The sequence below is a fragment of the Podarcis tiliguerta genome, assembly GCF_965153285.1.
Source record: "Podarcis tiliguerta genome assembly, chromosome: 13".
Classification (NCBI taxonomy): Eukaryota; Metazoa; Chordata; class Lepidosauria; order Squamata; family Lacertidae; genus Podarcis; species Podarcis tiliguerta.
Genome location: NC_139546.1, coordinates 34,246,766 through 34,264,501, shown reverse-complemented (window position 1 = coordinate 34,264,501; position 17,736 = coordinate 34,246,766). Strand labels below are relative to the sequence as shown.

The 17,736-nt window shown below is 46.4% G+C and overlaps 1 protein-coding gene across 1 annotated transcript; it reads right to left on the bottom strand.

The window, feature by feature from the left end:
- Positions 1-1,659: 1,659 nt before the first annotated feature.
- DHDH (dihydrodiol dehydrogenase) lies at positions 1,660-16,450 on the bottom strand. Its single transcript, XM_083411542.1, has 7 exons — positions 16,271-16,450; positions 11,704-11,815; positions 9,582-9,745; positions 7,248-7,500; positions 3,055-3,179; positions 2,139-2,289; positions 1,660-1,896 (listed from the first exon to the last, which is right to left on the bottom strand). Exons 1-7 carry the CDS (start codon positions 16,361-16,363, stop codon positions 1,787-1,789), a joined length of 1,008 nt encoding a protein of 335 aa, XP_083267668.1. The 5' UTR covers positions 16,364-16,450; the 3' UTR covers positions 1,660-1,786.
- Between the last annotated feature and the right edge of the window lie 1,286 nt (positions 16,451-17,736).

Below are 17,736 nucleotides of genomic sequence, written 5' to 3'. Positions count from 1 at the left end.
GCATTTAATGTGGAATGATCATGCCTTGTTTGAGAACATTTTACACGTGTGTGTGTGTGTGTGTTTTTCAACATAACACAGTTGTCCTTTTGTCATCTGCCCATTTCTGTGTTGTTCTGTGTTGTTCCCACACTGGAAGGAACCTTTTTTTTTCTAAAGGAAAAGAGTGGAATAGCGCAAACTCCACAGGTGTGGAAGTTTCTTATTGCTATTCTCCACGGGGTGTGGAATTTGTGCAGTGGTGTTTGGAGCGGTTGAGGCTCTCACAGCCTGACACATTTCCACCCGTACCTTCTCAGCTGCCTTTCTGGTGACCAACAGATGGGCTTCAGAATTATTCAGCGTTCCTCTTGATTTCGTTTTTTCTCAAAAAATAACAATTGTGCATTGTTATAGGACAGCTCCTTCTAGTGGTTGTTATCCTGTACATTTCTCTATCACTTGCTGCAAAAAGTTTGATCGTGGAAAGGTGACGTAAAGTCGCCCTATCTAGCAACCACTAGATACTTATATAATGTCATTATATGTTGTATAACTTCGTAAAAATATTGTACATGCTAATTCAGATGAATGCAGAATGGAACAAGTGAGGTGACACAAGTGATGTATGCCATATTTTTCGCTCTATAAGACGCACCAGACCACAAGAGGCACCTAGTTTTTGGAGGAGGAAAACAAGAAAAAAATATTCTGAATCTCAAAAGCCAGAACAGCAAGAGGGATCGCTGCACAGTGAAAGCAGCAATCCCTCTTGCTGTTCTGGCATCTGGGATAGCTGCGCAGCCTGCATCCGCTACATAAGACGCACACACATTTCCCCTTACTTCTTAGGAGGGAAAAAGTGAGTCTTATAGGGCAAAAAATACAGTAACTTCTGTGCATGTGTTGTGCCAACAAATCAGGATTTATACCCAATGAACAGACATCTGGAAACAGCCCAGTCCATTGTGGACCATTTAGCCTTAATTTTGATTTAATTTCCCTAACAAAAATGTGTGTGGCCTGCTGCTAGACACTATAAAATAAAAAATAGATGAGTCTTTCTGGCTCTATTAACCCTCTCCTGCTCTCAGTCTTAAAACAGTGGAATGAAATGAACCTTAAAAAAAGAAAAAGGAAAAAGAATTCTGGCTAAATGCACATTCAGGAATCCCACTCTGCTTAAACCAAAGTATTACAGTGGTACCTCGGGTTACAGACGCTTCAGGTTACAGATGCTTCAGGTTACAGACTCTGCAAACCCAGAAATAGTACCTCGGGTTAAGAACTTTGCTTTAGGATGAGAACAGAAATCGTGCGGCGGCAGCAGGAGGCCCCATGAGCTAAAGTGGTGCTTCAGGTTAAGAACAGTTTCAGGTTAAGAACAGACCTCCGGAACGAATTAAGTGCGTAACCCGAGGTACCACTGTACTTAAATGTAAAAGAAGGCTGTCACCAAGCCCAGCAGAAGGACAACTTGAGCACCACTGGTTTCTTAGGACAGTTTTATCCTGTGTTTCTGCCTCCCTTAAGCTGTTGTTTAACCCCTCCACTCCCCATGTCCCACAACCCTTATTCCCAGCCCCGTTGTTCCAAATTTCTCCCCTTGCCCATGCTCCCAGTCCCTTCTCCCACTCCCTATCCAGGCCTCCTTGGATGACACAATAACTCACCGTCCAAAATTGGCAAGATTTGCTTTATTGGCCATACATGTCTGTACCACACCTGAAGTCCATCTGCGTGCAATTTTATTTTTTGAAACTGAATATGGGGTCTTGCAGGAGGCGGAGTGGTAATGGAGTGTGTGTCACACTTTGTCCTGAGGGTAAAACACACCCACTTGTCGGCGAGCTTCCTCCAGGATGGAATTGACCAGTTCGCTGTCCGCATGTGTCAGGATGGGGCTTTCTTTCAAACCTAGAAGATGTGGGAAGGGAGGAGAGAAGGCTAAAAAACAAACAAACAGGTTTCCAAATTCCTACCTGGCCAGGAAGCTCACTGGGGGACCTGGACCAGTGGATGTAGTCCCAAAGGCTGGTTTTGAAGCAAACTTTCCCCCTTCTCTCACTCTACTCCCTCCCTTTTTAAAAACGTGGCTTATTGAATTTCTCCCCAGGCAATCTAATAAAAGCGAGTCAGCGGTGTTTTCGAAGTGTTACCTTTGAGGAGACACTGCCGGACATGCTCCGCTTCGTAGCGCAGGCCGGTGCTGTTCTGGAAGTGCATTTTCTGGGACGGGGGAGGCAGGGGAAACTCCTCTCTCTCCCCGTTGACCACCAACTCGGTTGGGCACCAGAAGTGAAATGGAATCTGGCAGGAAGCAAGGGAACTGAGAGAAAGCTGGGGAGGGTGTGTGCGCCTGCCTAGGCCACAAAACTGGCTTGGCACAGCCACCTTCGAAGAAAACGGACAACACCACCCTGTATTATCCTAGCTCCTGCTTCCTTCTCCTCATCTGCCTAGAATGCCCTTCTTCACATACAAGGTGTTTCTGTTGCAACATTTGGGCCATATTCACACACCCTACATGTAAGGAAACTTTAAACAGTCATGGCTTTCCTCCAAACGGTTACAGGAACTAAGGATGCTGAGAACTGTCAGGAGACTCCATATTCCCCTCCTAGAGCTACATTTCCCATTGCTCCCTTGGAAGAGGGACAGGTAGTTAAACCACTCTAGGAATTCTAGCTCTGGGAGTTACCTATCAACACCTTTAACAAATTACAGTTCCCACAATTCTTTGCGGGAAGCCACACCTGTTTAAAGTGGTATCATAGTGCCTTAAATATGGGAGTAAATGTGACATTGCTTTTCGGCTAAGGAATCCATTTTGGATTGCAGCACAGGGCTGCCTCCACTCCTGGGCTCCAGTTCTTTGACCCAGGTCCCCTAATGTTATTGGACTACAAATCTCATCGTCTCTAGCCTGTTTGGCCAATGCTTAGTGACGATGAGAGTTGTAGTCCAACAATATCGGGGGAGGGGGGAAGGGTTGAAAAAATACATTTCTAATAAACCAGGTACAATTTCCCTCCTCAAACTGCCTTAGCCCCTGGATTGGAAACTAGGAGTTACCTCGATCATGCCCTTGGTGCCGTTAATGCTGGCTCGATTTGGCATCTTGGCTGTCATGGTGCAGGTGAGGACAGCCTGGCGATTTCCCGAGTAGTTTAGGATGACTGACACGGTTTTGTCCACACCTGAGGAAAAGAAAACACAAGCCTGTCACTGGGGGGGACACGACCTCTCCTGCCCTCAGTCTTCTTTGGCACCTACTCACAGACACACCTCAGCAGTTTTTATTTCTTCTTTTAAATGTTACCATTGCAGCACAAACCCGCCACCTTGTCCCCCCTCAGGCTGAAAAGCAGAGGCAGGGATTATAAATGCTCACGCCAGAGTGGAGAAAACCCAAACTATGCCCAAAGTTTGACAAAGCAAAAAGAAGTTTCTATAGTGTGTCAAAATAACAACAACAACAACAATCATCATCCTCTGTATTACTTGCCCTTCACTAGCAAGTCCTAGGCAGGTGACAGCAATTGAAAACTGAAAACATTTTACAGTATAGTCACAGATTATAGTCACAGGAATTTGATGGACTCTGAAGGAATGCATCTCAGGTGTCAAAGAGGCGCATCTTCTGGATTTCTCTATCTTCAACGTTAGTGTAGCTCCTCAGTTCTTCTCATCTGTTTGTGGGAATTAAGGTATCCCAAACCTCCACATCCGTACTGCTCCCCTTCCTTCCCCAGTAAGAAGAGCCAGCTCTACCATTGGGCAAAATGAAGTGAGTAACTTCAGGCAGCAGAATGAGACACCATTTTTTAAAAAGGCAGCAAATGAATCAGTAAAATGTAATTACAGCTCCTGGCTGACCTTTCCTTTTGTTTTTCTTTCCCTTTCTGGGTTGTTGGCTCAGATTCCAGGATCATCTTGTTTTGTCAGCACTCTCTGTGCTTGTGAATGAGATCCCGGGGAGAGTTTGGAGAAGAAGACGTTCTTCTGGCTGAACAGTCAGAGACAGGAAGTAGCAAAGGGAAGTTTGAAAGAAAGAGGGACAGAGACAGGGAGGTGGCAGAAAGCATGTGGCCTCTGTGGGGAACAGATGTGACATAGTGGATCTATTGTCCTGCAGTTTGTCCCCACTTGTCGTCTGCTTGTCGATTTGTAATTGGCAATAAATATTGAAAGAACCCCACAAGCAAGCAATGTTATGTCACCCACAGCAAAATCAAACCTGCTAGCACTACCCTGAGACAGCAGAGAGCACATAGGGATGGAAGGATCTGTCAACTGTAAAATTTGGGAAAGTGAGAGTTTAGAAACATGACTGTGTTTTAGTTCTTATATTATATGGATTTGATAGATTTGACTTTAATTGTGAATTTAATTGTGAATTGTGCTGAATTTCTCCCCGTATGTAAGAGCACATTCTGAAAACTTTTACACATCACTTGGGAAGACAAACTAATACCAGTGTACTGGAAGAAGCAAAGATCACCAGTGTTGAAGCAATGATTCTTCAACACCAACTTCATTGGATTCGTAATGTTGTGCAGATGCCTGATTATCGTCTTCCAAAGCAACTACTGTACAGTGGTGCCTCGCAAGACGAAATTAATCCGTTCCGCGAGTCTCTTCGTCTTGCGGTTTTTTCGTCTTGCGAAGCACGGCTATTAGCGGCTCAGTGGCTATTAACGGCTTAGCGGTTTAGCGGCTTAGCGGCTATTAACGGCTTAGCGGCTTTAAGAAAAAGGAACAAAACTCGCAAGAACTCACAAGACGTTTCGTCTTGCGAAGCAAGCCCATAGGGAAATTTGTCTTGTGGAACGACTCAAAAAATGGAAAACTCTTTTGTCTAGCGAGTTTTTTGTCTTGCGAGGCATTCGTCTTGCGGGGTACCACTGTATTCCGAACTTAAAAATGGAAAGTGTAATGCTGGTGGTCAACAGAAGAGGTTCAAAGACTCTCTCAAGGCAAATCTTTAAAAATGTAGTGTAAGCACTGACAATTGGGAAACACTGGCCTGTGAGCGCTCCAATTGAAGAACAGCCTTTACCAAAGGTGTCACGGGTTTTGAAGACGCTCGAACTCAGGACAAAAGGGAGACACACGCTAGGAGGAAGGCACGTTTGGCAAACCCTCACCATGATCAACTCCCACCTGGAAACCTATGTCCCCACTGTGGAAGGACGTGTGGATCCAGAATTGGCCTCCACAGTCATTTACGGACTCACTGTTAAAACCATGTTCATGGAAGATAACACTGGTCAACAACAAATTTGTTGTCTGCGTTTTTTCAGTTGATTTAGGATGAATCTGATGCGCTGAATCCAAAAATCACATTGGTTTTGCTCAATCAGGTCACGTTTTTGAGCTATGGCCACATGTCTTTTTTTAAGTTTTTGTTCACATGTACGCTTGTGTGGAGCATTTTAGAAGAAGTTGGTGGGGGTAAAATGCCATGTTGAATAATTGTTTTGATTGGAAATGATTATTTTAATGACAAGGTCCGATAGTTCTGGGTGATTATGTCGAAAAGGGATCAGTTTGAAGTCATAAAACCTCAAAATCTTCCATAAATTGGTGCGGCAAAGCATAAAGTTGGGGGATCAAAACTAAGTTAATGGCGCAGCCACCCCACAAAGTGTATAGGAAACAGTGCTCGCATCAGCTTCTTCCGCAACAGGCATCAAGAGTACCTCTGTTTTTTCTCGGAAGAGAAGGACTTGGTGTACTGTGCAGATATTGCGCAGCTTCTGCTCAAGCTTGGAGTGCCACAGTACGAACCCAAAGATTGGAGACTGTTCATTGACAGCAGCAAGTGATCCCTGAAATGTGTTCTGCTACACAACGGCAACCAATTTGCCTCTATACCCCTGGCTCACTCGACTACACTGAAGGAGAACTATGAAGCGGGGAAGTATGTGCTGGAGAAAATTGGTTATGATCAGCATAAGTGGTTTATTTGTGTTGACCTGAAAATGGTGAACTTTTTGTTGGGACAACAGTCTGGCTTCACCAAGTACCCATGTTTTCTGTGCATGTGGGATAGTAGGGACCGTGCTCAGCATTACACGAAGGACTGGCCTGTGCGGGAGGAATTGGTGCCTTGCAAAGAAAGGAACATCATCAACGACCCTCTGGTGGACAGAGACAGAATACTCTTCCCACCGCTGCACATCAAGCTTGGCTTAATCAAGCAGTTCACCAAGGCTCTGGACAAGGATGGTGACTGCTTCACTTACTTGTGCCAGGCTTTTCCAGGATTGACCATGGAGAAGTTGAAAGCTGGCATCGTTGACGGTCCTCAGATCCGTCAGCTCATCAGAGATCCAGAGTTCGGAAACACAATGAACGAAGTGGAACTGGAAGCGTGGAAGGCATTTGTTCTGGTAGTGAAGAACTTTCTTGGCAACAATAAGGCCAGAAACTACGCAGAACTTGTCAACAACATGCTGGCTGCTTTCAGAAACCTGGGCTGCAACATGAGCGTCAAGATGCACTACCTATTTTCACATACGGACCGGTTTCCTGAGAACCTGGGTTCAATGAGTGACGAGCAGGGGGAGAGATTCCATCAGGACATGAAAGAGATGGAGACCAGGTATCAGGGTCGCTGGAACGCAGTCATGATGGCTGACTACTGTTGGACTCTGAAGCGAGACCTCCCTGCCGCTGAGCATTCCAAGAAACGGAAGTTCAAGCCCTGAAGTTTGAAAAATGGTGAAGCAACATGCAACTTACGTGTACTTACCTTTATCAATGCCCACCATTCAGTTTACAGTTATCAATGTTTCTATCAGGTAATCAATATATGTTGTTGGAAAAACATTTTTTCTCTTAAAAACATATTTAGGATGATATGTGTTGACAAAAATCAGCTGATAATGCCACAAAAATGTAATCGATTTTGTCACAAGATCTGATTTTTTTCAAATCAACATAGCACAAAAACCTGACCTGATGGAGAGAAACGAATGCCATTTCCTGATTCAGCAGTGCAAACATACCCTAAATCAATTGTAGAAATCTAGACAACATTCAAAAAGTAAAAAATTGTTGCCCAGTGAATCATACTTGGCTATGAATGATCGCCAAAGAAGAAGAAGAAATTTATTTAAGGAGGGCACCTTAAATACTGTAGGAACTTTCTGTCTCATGACTTGGGCCAGCGCTTTTTTTCATTTGGTTTCCTTGATGGACAATTTCTGAAACGCCTTACTTCTTCCCCTGGCAAGGAAAGTGACCAGCCAAGTACTCACCTGTATCGTGCAGGAATCCAGAGGCCAGAATGGACTCTGGCTTCTCTCCATTGAAGACCATGCAGGCAAACTGGATGCAATAGCAGCCAATATCCAGAAGGCCACCTCCCCCCAGCTCCTTCTCCACACATCTGGGGATGGAGAGTTGCGGGCTCCCAAATTCAGCATGTAACACCATCACATCCCCGATGGAACCCTGGCTGAGCAAGGAACGGATCTTCTCTGAAGCAGGGAAAAAACGTGTCCACAGACCCTGGCGTACAAAAATTGCAGGTAGCCATGTTGGCACATGGGCGGGGGGAATATCCAGAGCTAGTCCTTTATTAAGACAAGCTACGTGAAACCCCATAAAGATGCGAGCAAGGCAAAAAAAAATTATTCTTCAAGCTGTGCATACAGTGATAAAACCCTCAGTTTGCATTTTTGATAGTCTTAAGAACAGGGGTCAGCAACCTTTTTCAGCTGTGGGCCAGTCCACTGTCCCTCAGACCATGTGGTGGGCCGGACTATATTTTTTTGGGGGAAATGAACGAATTCCTATGCCCCACAAATAGCCCAGAGATGGATTTTAAATAAAAGCACACATTCTACTCCTGTAAAAACACCAGGCAGGCCCCACAAATAGCCTGGAGATGCATTTTAAATAAAAGGACACATTCTACTCATGTAAAAACACGCTGATTCCTGGACCATCCGTGGGCAAGATTGAGAAGGTGATTGGGCCACATCTGGCCCCCCGGCCTTAGGTTGCCTACCCCTGCTTAAGAACATGGGGGGGGGGGGTTGATGCCAAGAATGGCTGAACCTTCAGATGTTGCTGGATTGCAACTCCCATCACCCTGACCATTAGCCAACCTGATGGGAGTTGTAGTCTAAAACATCTGGAAGGCACCCAGCTATGGAAGGCTGTGTTAGGGCAGCAGGTAGAAGGGCTGGTTTGAATGCTGGCAACCGGCTGCCAGCCCTTTTGGACTTCTAGTGCTGGGCCAGAAGAAACAGCATTTCCACAAGCAATGCCAAAACATTGGGGGTCTGGTTTCCAGCAGGGTTCCCCCCCTCCCCGCCTCCAGGGTGGCCAGATTTGCTTCCCATTTGAATTCCCCACAGTTTAGTGTTTATATTTGAACCCTAAACCATAGCTAAGTTTGCTTCAAACAAATCATAAGTGCAGATGATGCAATGAGCGGCAATTAATCAAAAACAGGAGTCAAATGTTCAAGGGGGAAAGATGTCTAAGCCTGGTGGGTGGGGAGGCTAGGCTGGTTCACACCACAATAAACCATGGTTTGTAATCACGTCCAAACATAGCCAGTGACTTGGTTTGAACATAATGCTAAGCTAAACCATGGTTTAGCGCAAAGAAGCAAACATACAGGACTCCACAGTAAAGACTGCAGCTGCTATGTTCCTCCCCTGGTCTTGCTGCTGCTGCTGCTGCTGCTGTGTTACATGGGGCTAATCCATGGTTTGATTTAGCATTATGTCCAAACCCAGGCTCACAGTTTGCTCCAGACAAAGCATGAGCTGCAACACTTACTCTTTGTTTACCACTCCTCCAGACAAACCACAACCCTGGATTTGATTCTAATGCTCAGGCAAATTGTAGCTTAGCTCACAGCAATGTGGCAGCAGGTTTAAGGTGCTGGTTTTAACCTTCAAAGCCCTATACGGCCTAGGACCCTCGTACCTACGGGACCGCCTCTCCTGGTATGTCCCACAGAGGACCTTACGGTCTTCAAATAAAAACTTATTGGAGATCCCGGGCCACGGAGAGGTTAGGCTGGCCTCGACCAGAGCCAGAGCTTTTTCGGCTGTGGCCCTGATCTGGTGGAACGCTCTGTCACAAGAGACTAGGGCCCTGCAGGACCTGACATCTTTCCGCAGGGCCTGCAAGACAGAGCTGTTCCACTAGTCCTTTGGCCAAGGTACAGTCTGACTCCCTCCTTTGGCAATCCTCACAGAACTTCTAGCCCAATGGTTGCCATTAATTTGATTGGAATTAATTTTATAATGAAATGATTTTAGAATGTTTTATCATTTTACTGTTGTTAGCTGCTCTGAGCCCAGCTTCCGCTGGGGAGGGCAGGATATAAATAAAATTTATTTTTATTATTATTATATGTGAACCAACAGGCTGTGGTGGACATTGGGTTTTGAAAGTCCAGCGGCGCTGAATGCCGCTGTGCGATGCCAACACTCGCCCCCCTCCGCCTCTTGCTTGCCGTTGTTCATCGTTGTTGCAATGCCCTCTAGGCTTGGCGCCCAGTGTGGACGGGCCGGTTGTGATCCCCTAAGTCTGCCTCTGCTTCGGGGGGGACTGACTTTGCCTTGTACCTCCATGAAGAAGACGTTCTTTTGCCGAGCTGCCTGCACCAGGGCCTTCACTTCTGCGGTGTTCATGCCCAGCGGTTTCTCACACAGCACGTTCTTCCCAGCCTGGATGAAGAGGAGGCTGGTAGGGAGATGGTATGGATTCACCACCCCGATGTGGACCACATCTGTAACAGAGATTTGAGAGAGTGAATACATAGCCAAGACCAGCAGGAAATGGGGGGTGGGCGAGAGACAGCGGAAAAGACCCTGATTCTACCCGCCTACTTAGTTCTGTGCAGTTCAAATAATCTTTTTTATGCTCCACGAGTATTGAGTGTTTGTTGCCAATGTCAAGAGGCAGCAGCGATTTCCACGATTTGGGCAGTCCTTGCAGGGAAGTCTTTTGTTAGCAGACTACCTGACAGTACTAAAGTGTGCTAAAGTGAATTAGACTCACAGTCCACCTAATGGCTACGGGAAAGAACTGGGTAACAAAAAACAAACTTTGCAGAGTGCATAGAGTAATCTGAAATGTTGTTCTCCAGCTAACAATAGAGGTATTGCTTGAAAGGACTGGCTATCGTAAAATATCTTGTCTCCATGCTTCTTTTGATTTGCTTTTCGTGACCCAGTCTCAGCTCTACTTGGAAGGTCAATGCATGTTGGAAATAAATAAATAAATAAATAAATAATAGCAGCAACAACAACAATAATAATTGTGCCTTGCCCATCTGACTGAGTTACGCCAGCTACTCTGGGTGGCTTCCAACAAAATACAAAAACACAATCAAAAATTAAAAACTTCCTGAAACAGGGCTGCTCTCAAATATCTTCTAAAAGTCATATAGTTGTTTATCTGTTTGACATCTGATGGGAGGGCATTCTACAGGGAGGGTGCCACTGCCGAGAAGGCCCTCTGCCTCGTTCCCTGTAACCTCGCTTCTCACAATGAGAGAAACACCAGAAGGCCCTCAGAGCTGGACCCCAGCATCCGGGCTGAACGATGGGGGTGGAGACCCTCCTTCAGGTATACAGAGCCAAGCCTGCTTTAATTTTGCACACTATATTATTGTCAAGCAGTCTGCTAACAAAAGAACCCCTGGCACAGACGAGTGCCAGCCCCTCATACAACAGGGAATCAAATCAAGCGTTACGCATTGTGCATATGGTCACCAATTAAATACCCCACATCTCAAGCTCCTGCTGGCTCCCAACATGACCTTGGATAACCTCGGCAGAAAGAAGGGAGGGAATCAGATGAGCCTGATATGTCCGTGTTTGCTGAGTCAGCTGCTCACCAGCACAGCAACTTTTTCTTAGATGTAGCAAAAAGTGGTGAGGCACATAGATAACAGATTCTTTCTTTCTGAGGAGAGAGTTTAGAAAGGCCACAAATTATATTTCCAAGAAGTGTGTCGCTACGACACCTCAATAGATCCTTTGTTCCTAAAAATAATAATTAAAAAGCTTCAGAAACTTGCAAGCGAAGGATACAAAGGGCACCAGTGTTCCTCAGGGGACAGATCCTGTTTTATCATCCTGTAGTAGCCATGTGGCATTGTCTGTAAGAGAACTGGCAGGCACAAGCCCTAAGGCAGCGGTTCTCAACCTGTGGGTCCCCAGGTGTTGTTGGACTACAACTCCCATCATCCCTGAGCTCTGGCCTTGCTAGCTAGGGGTGATGGGAGTTGTAGTTCAACAACATCTGGGGACCCACAGGTTGAGAAAGGCTGCCCTAAGGGGACGCTTGGCATCAGGCATCAGCCTTGGACAGACAGTGAGGTCACAGCACCTGGAAAGACCCCAGCGCTGCCTCGAAGGAAAGCCCATAGTAGCTCGTTGGCAGAAGGAACCGAGTTCAATTCCCGACATCTCCAGAAAGGGCTGTGATTGTCCTGCCTGAATCCCTGGAAGACCACCCAGGTCTCCCCAGCAGCCCTTGGAAGAAGGCTGGGAAGCAAGTTTTATACTCACAGAAGTGGGAACTCAGTTTTGGGGGCAAGGATGGGCCTGCCGGATGTCACTGGACTCCTGTTCCCACGAGTCCCGGCCGGCAGTGCCAAGGATGGTCAAGGCTGACAGGAGTTGCCCTCTCTCTAGCCACAAGTTCCCCAGCCCTGTTTTAGGAGGGAAGGCAGCTCACCAACATCAGCATCCTCAGCCAGTTCTGTGTACGAGCCGTAGGCCTTGGGGATGCCGTGGATCTTGGCATATTGCTGAGCCCGGCTGAGGTCGCGAGAAGCGATGGCCACTACCTGGAGGAGAAAAAAGAGTCAATGGGCAGGAACTCCTCCTCCCCCCCCCGGCCAACTTTCTTATAGTGCCTGCATTATGTCTTAGGTATCAAAATGCCAACCCATATCCGCCCCCCCTTATTGAGGGGGATCCACCAGGATGAGCAGTTTAGGATCTAGTGGATCTTTGGCTCCATAGCTGGATTTGTGGCTCAGCTGTCCTTAAGTCCCTTGACCTTGGCTCAGCTGAAGTTACGAAGCCATATACCTTCTGATGCTTTCAGACATCTGCCTTCAGATGTCTTTTAAAGGTTTTATAGTTACTTATCTCCTTGGCTCAAGGGTTCCATTACTCCATACCCTCCAACATTTATCCAGTGAAAATAGGGACGTCCTAAGGAAAAGTGGGACATTCCAGGATCAAATCAGAATCCGGGACGGCTTCTGTAAATCCGGGACTGTCCTGGAAAATAGGGACACTCGGAGGGTGTGCAATACAGTGGTACCTCGGGTTAAGTACTTAATTAGTTCCGGAGGTCTGTTCTTAACCTGAAACTGTTCTTAACCTGAAGCACCACTTTAGCTAATGGGGCCTCCCGCTGTTGCTGTGCCGCCAGAGCACAATTTCTGTTCTCATCCTGAAGCAAAGTTCTTAACCCGAGGTACTATTTCTGGGTTAGCGGAGTCTGTAACCTGAAGCGTATGTAACCTGAAACGTATGTAACCCGAGGTACCACTGTACGGGCGAGCTTTAGGCCAGCTTCTTGTGAAGAGGATTGCCTCTTTAATCTGGATCTTCCCTTTCCAGAGAAAACCTGATGAGTTGTTTTTGTTTTAAAGATGCGGCCAACAACCCATTTGTGATATCTGCCAGGCTGCTTACAAAGTCAAGTGCCTGTGTAGAAGGATCCTTGTCACCAAAGGAGTGAGAAGGGTTACTACGTTCCAGCGCAAGCCGTTTCCTAGAGAGGCCAGAAAGGGAGCAGCAATCCAGGAAGGGTGTCTTCAAGAAGCTGAGAGGAAGTTTCTGCTGCCAATTGAGGTCACAAGCTCTGGGCTTCAGTCCCAAAGCTGCCTCCTTCTCTCCTTCTAGGACAAACACCGCCGCACAAGGCACAGTGAAGCACTTTGCAAACTTTGCAAACAGAGTCAACCAAACACTCTCCAGCGCATGCAACCAATAACGAAAAAGAGAAGTCGTCAGCAAACATGCCTCCGGTTCCAGCACCTGCGCCATAGGTGGGGCTCACAGGTTAAACACTTGGGCTGTGGAGAGCTGGAATTAAAATTCTTTCTAAAATGGTACAGAACTCTGGCCCAGCTAGCTAATATGGTAGCAGGATTGAATTCTAACTGTTGGCACTGTAAACTAGCCAAGGGATGGTTTCCCCATATGTACTGGGAATGCCCAGGGGTAAAGGAATTCTGGAATAAAACCCTAAAGGTTATTAATGAAATTTTTAAAGTGAAGCTTTCAATAAACTTTGATTTCATGACAATGGGTATACCTGGAAACACCTGGAAAGGTGACCAGCTTACCTTCAAAGCTATGATTTTAGTGGGAAAGGCAACGATAGCTTTAGGTTGGAAAGAGAGAGAGAAATGGACAGTAGAGGCATGGAATAGTTATTTGTTTGAATTTATTCAGTTAGACATTGTTGTAGTCATGTCACAGGAAACAACGTGCAAGGTCAAGTCCACCACAATAAGGAACAGATGGAACCCCTATCTTCAATGGATAGAAACTACTGGAACAAAAGACATTTGGTGGAAACTAAAGACGCTGTGCCCGTGGCTGAGGATAATTATTTGAACCCTTCCAATGGATATGGGGTGGGGGGAAGGAAAAAATTGTACTGGAAATTTAAAAATTGGAAGGAGATAATATAATGTATGTAAAAATCCCGAACTCAAAAGAAAAGAAAACAAAAAAAATAATAATATGTGGGCTGTGTACACACCAGACATGTATAGCGCACCCCCCAATAATCCCAGGAACTGTAGTCTGTTAAGGATGCTGGGAACTGGAGGTCAGGGGGTTAACTACAGTTCTCAGGATTCTTGGGTGGGTGTGCCTTAAAGGGATGGTGTGTAAGCAGCCTCTGAGGCCCCAAACTCCCCCTTCAGATCTCTGGGACAGAAAACTGCTGAAAGTGTTCACAGAGCCTAACCCCATCCCCCTTATTTTCTGTCTTCCACGCTGGTCACTTCTGGGTAGGGATGCAAGAGAAATGTGATTGGGTTCACGTTTAAAGCCAGATATATCAAATTTGCAGTTTCCAAAACAGCGTGAGAATGGAAACTTAGGACTCGGCTATACAGCTGCAAATAAAACATTCTGAATGTGTTGTAAAGTGCAATATACAACTGTGGCACTAGACGGCGGTGGTGAACTATAGCAAATTCAATGCATTTTTCAAAACGATTTTTTTAAAAAAGCATTTTCACAATGTTTTTAACACGTGTGTAGATTCCACCACAGCCATCTTTCAAAAGTTGCACTTATCTGAATTTTGCAATGCAAGTTCTCCAACCAAACAATGCTTACAACAATGTACAGTGGTGCCCCACAAGACGAATGCCTCGCAAGACGGAAAACCCGCAAGACGAAAGGGTTTTCCGTTTTCAGAGGTGCTTCACAGGACGAATTTCTCTATGGGCTTGCTTCGCAAGACGAAAATGTCTTGCGATTCTTGAGGTTTTTTTCCGCTCCCCAACCCCTTTTTCTAAAGCGCTAAGCTGCTAATAGCCTTTTAGCAGCTAATCCGCTAATCCCTTAAGCCTTTAATAGCCGTTAATAGCCCTTAAACTGCTAATAGCGCTAATAGCGCTAATCCGCTAATGGGCTTGCTTCGCAAGACGAAAAAACTGCAAGACGAAGAGACTCGCGGAACGGATTCTGTTCGTCTTGCGAGGCACCACTGTACATATCAGGGGAAACTGTTCCTGAAAATGAATATACCAGCAAAAATTTTATATATATAAGAATGCATTCTATCAAGAGAAGCTGCTTGCAAAAATGTGCACACCAGTCAAAGCGGCATACAAAAATGTGTTTCTCAGAAGAAAATGGAAACAGTCTAGTTTCTGTGACTGCATAGGCACCATACATTTAAAGCACCCCCCCCCCGAAAAGAATCCTGAGAACAGTAATTTGCTAAGAGTGCTGCAATTGTAATTCTGTCTTGGCTAAACTTCAGTTCCCACGATTCTTTTCAGTGTGGGGTGGCGGAGACTGCTTTAAACGTGTGGTGTGTACACAGACTTAGTCTCACACTCAGAGTTTCATTTCTCTTTGCATGAAGCCATGAATCTCATCATTTCCTAGCTGGGATGGTAGGTTGGGGTCAGTTATTGAGAGCCGTCTCCAGCACTACCTCTCCTGGTTCTGTCCATTTGTCCAGTCCCCAGTCCTCCGACACAAGTCACCTATCTACTGTATGCGGTACTTTTTATTATCATACTAGCTTTTATTAAAAAAATTATTGTGAAAACAAACAAATAAACAAGGAAAAGTACATATAGTGTCTCCACTTTCAGTTCAGTCTTTGGAATGAGACACCATCAGGGCTTTCTTCCAGCTACAACTTGCCAGGACTCCGTTCTATCATTTCTCATGTGGGTGTCGTTGCCGTTATAATGGAAGAAGGGGGGTGCTCATGGTGAGTTCTGGCTCTTCTTTTTCTAGAACAATAGCACTGTATGTGGTATTTAACAACCTAAGCAAGAGACAGCTGTTGCCCCAAGGAGATAAAAGTCTCAAATTTGGCAGAAGGTTCATGGAACAGGTAACATATGAGTCTGGATCAACCCGTCATTTAAGAACATCAGATCAAGCCAGAAGTCCATCTATTCCAGCATCCTCTTTTATTTTTAAATAATTACAGTGGTACCTCGGGTTACAGACGCTTCAGGTTACAGACTCCGCTAACCTAGAAATAGTACCTCGGGTAAAGAACTTTGCTTCAGATCTGATACTTACCAAAAGTGTGGAAGGAAGCCTACGGCTCGGCGGAGCCTATAAGAATTTTGTGTTGTATTTTTGACTTGTTGTGATACGCGCGAGTTATGGTATAAATTTTGTATTTGTTCTTATGTATAAATGAGCAATATTAATAAAAATTTACTTGCAAAAAAAAAAAAGAACTTTGCTTCAGGATGAGAACAGAAATCGTGTGGCGGCGGCACGGTGGCAGCGGGAGGCCCCATTAGCTAAAGTGGTGCTTCAGGTTAAGAACAGTTTCAGAATGAATTAAGTTCTTAACCCGAGGTACCACTGTATTGTGGACTGACTAGTTGCTTCAAAGAGAACAGCCGTTCTCCCAACCATGGAACATGGCCTGGATCCTGTTTCTTACGAGAAATGCTGGCAAACCCCCAGGCACACGGGTGCCACCCTCTCCGACAGGAAGCTACTGATAGAAAATGGGTTTCTGCTGCCCAAGTGCTTTCCCTCTCAAAAACCACCCCTGCTACCTTGTGATCCTCGGGTGGCAAAGTCTTCAGGGCGACCAGGAAGTCGTGGGCGATCTTCCCTGCAGAGCAGATCCCCCAGCGTGTGACCACCATGGCAGAAGAGGGCGAGAGGCAGCAGATCTAGGAAGCAGCGCACGGCTAATGACAAAGCAGCGAGCTGCTCCGAGGAGGGAAACTTTCGTAACAGTTTAAGAGTTTGCTGCTTTTAAAAACTCTCGGGAGTGGCGAGGAGCCAGCAGGGGGCAGCAGAAGCTCACGATAGGGAAGGGAATGGCAGGGGTTGAATCCGGGAAAGGGAACCTCACTGCCTCAAAGTCCTGGGTTCTTTTAAGCCAAGGTTGGGGGACCGGTGGCCCTCCTGATGTCGCTGGACTACAACTCCCATCATGCCTCACTATTAGCCCCACTGATTCGAGTCGAATGGAACTGGAGGGCAGCAGGTTCCCCACTCTGTGCCCTAGGGAGAGAACAATTCCCGTTGCCCCACAACACTGGCAACAGGGAGTTGCCGATCAGAAGGTTGGCGGTTCGAATCCCCGCAACGGAGTGAGCTCCCGTTGCTCTGTCCCAGCTCCTGCCCACCTAGCAGTTTGAAAGCGCGCCAGTGCAAGTAGATAAATAGGTACCACTGCGGCGGGAAGGTAAACGGCGTTTCCATGCACTGCTCTGGTTTCCGTCACGGTGTCCTGTTGCGCCAGAAGCTGTTTAGTCATGCTGGCCACATGACCCGGAAAGCTGTCTGTGGACCAACGCCGGCTTCCTTGGCCTGAAAGCGAGATGAGCGCCACAACCCCATAGTCGCCTTTGACTGGACTTAAACATCCAGGGGTCCTTTACCTTTTCACATGGAGATAAAGGCTCTCAGTGGCTACTAGCAGCCATAGCTATGCTCTGCCTTTGCAGATGGTGGTAATAATGCTTCTGAATACCAGCTGCTGGAAATCTCAGGAGGGGAAAGCGCTCTGGCGTTTGGGTCCTGCTTGTGGTCTTCCCAAAGGGGCATCTGGTTGGCCGCTGCAAGAGCAGAATGCTGAACTAGATGGACTTCGGGCTTTCAAATTTCAGCAGCATGTTGTGCGGTGCCAAAATCCCCCCTTCACCTCTCATCTTCTGTTCTTTGCTGCAGTGCCCCCCGTAGCGCCCTTGGCTTGGCGCCTCATGCAGACAAACTGATCTTGCTCCCCTAAATCCGCCTTTGCAATGGGCCTGATTCAGCAGGGCTCTCCTTGCACGTTTAGCTGTTTGGCAGTGGAACACAGGCTGCCTCGGAAGGCGGCAGTAGGGATGATGAGGAAGGACACACAAATCTGCTTTCTGCTTACACAGGTGATGTATAGCTCTGATGTATCGCTCATTCATCAGTTATTGTGTATAACAAGGGTAAAGGTAAAGGGACCCCGACCGTTAGGTCCAGTTGCGGACGACTCTGGGGTTGCAGCGCTCATCTCGCTTTCAGGCTGGGGGAG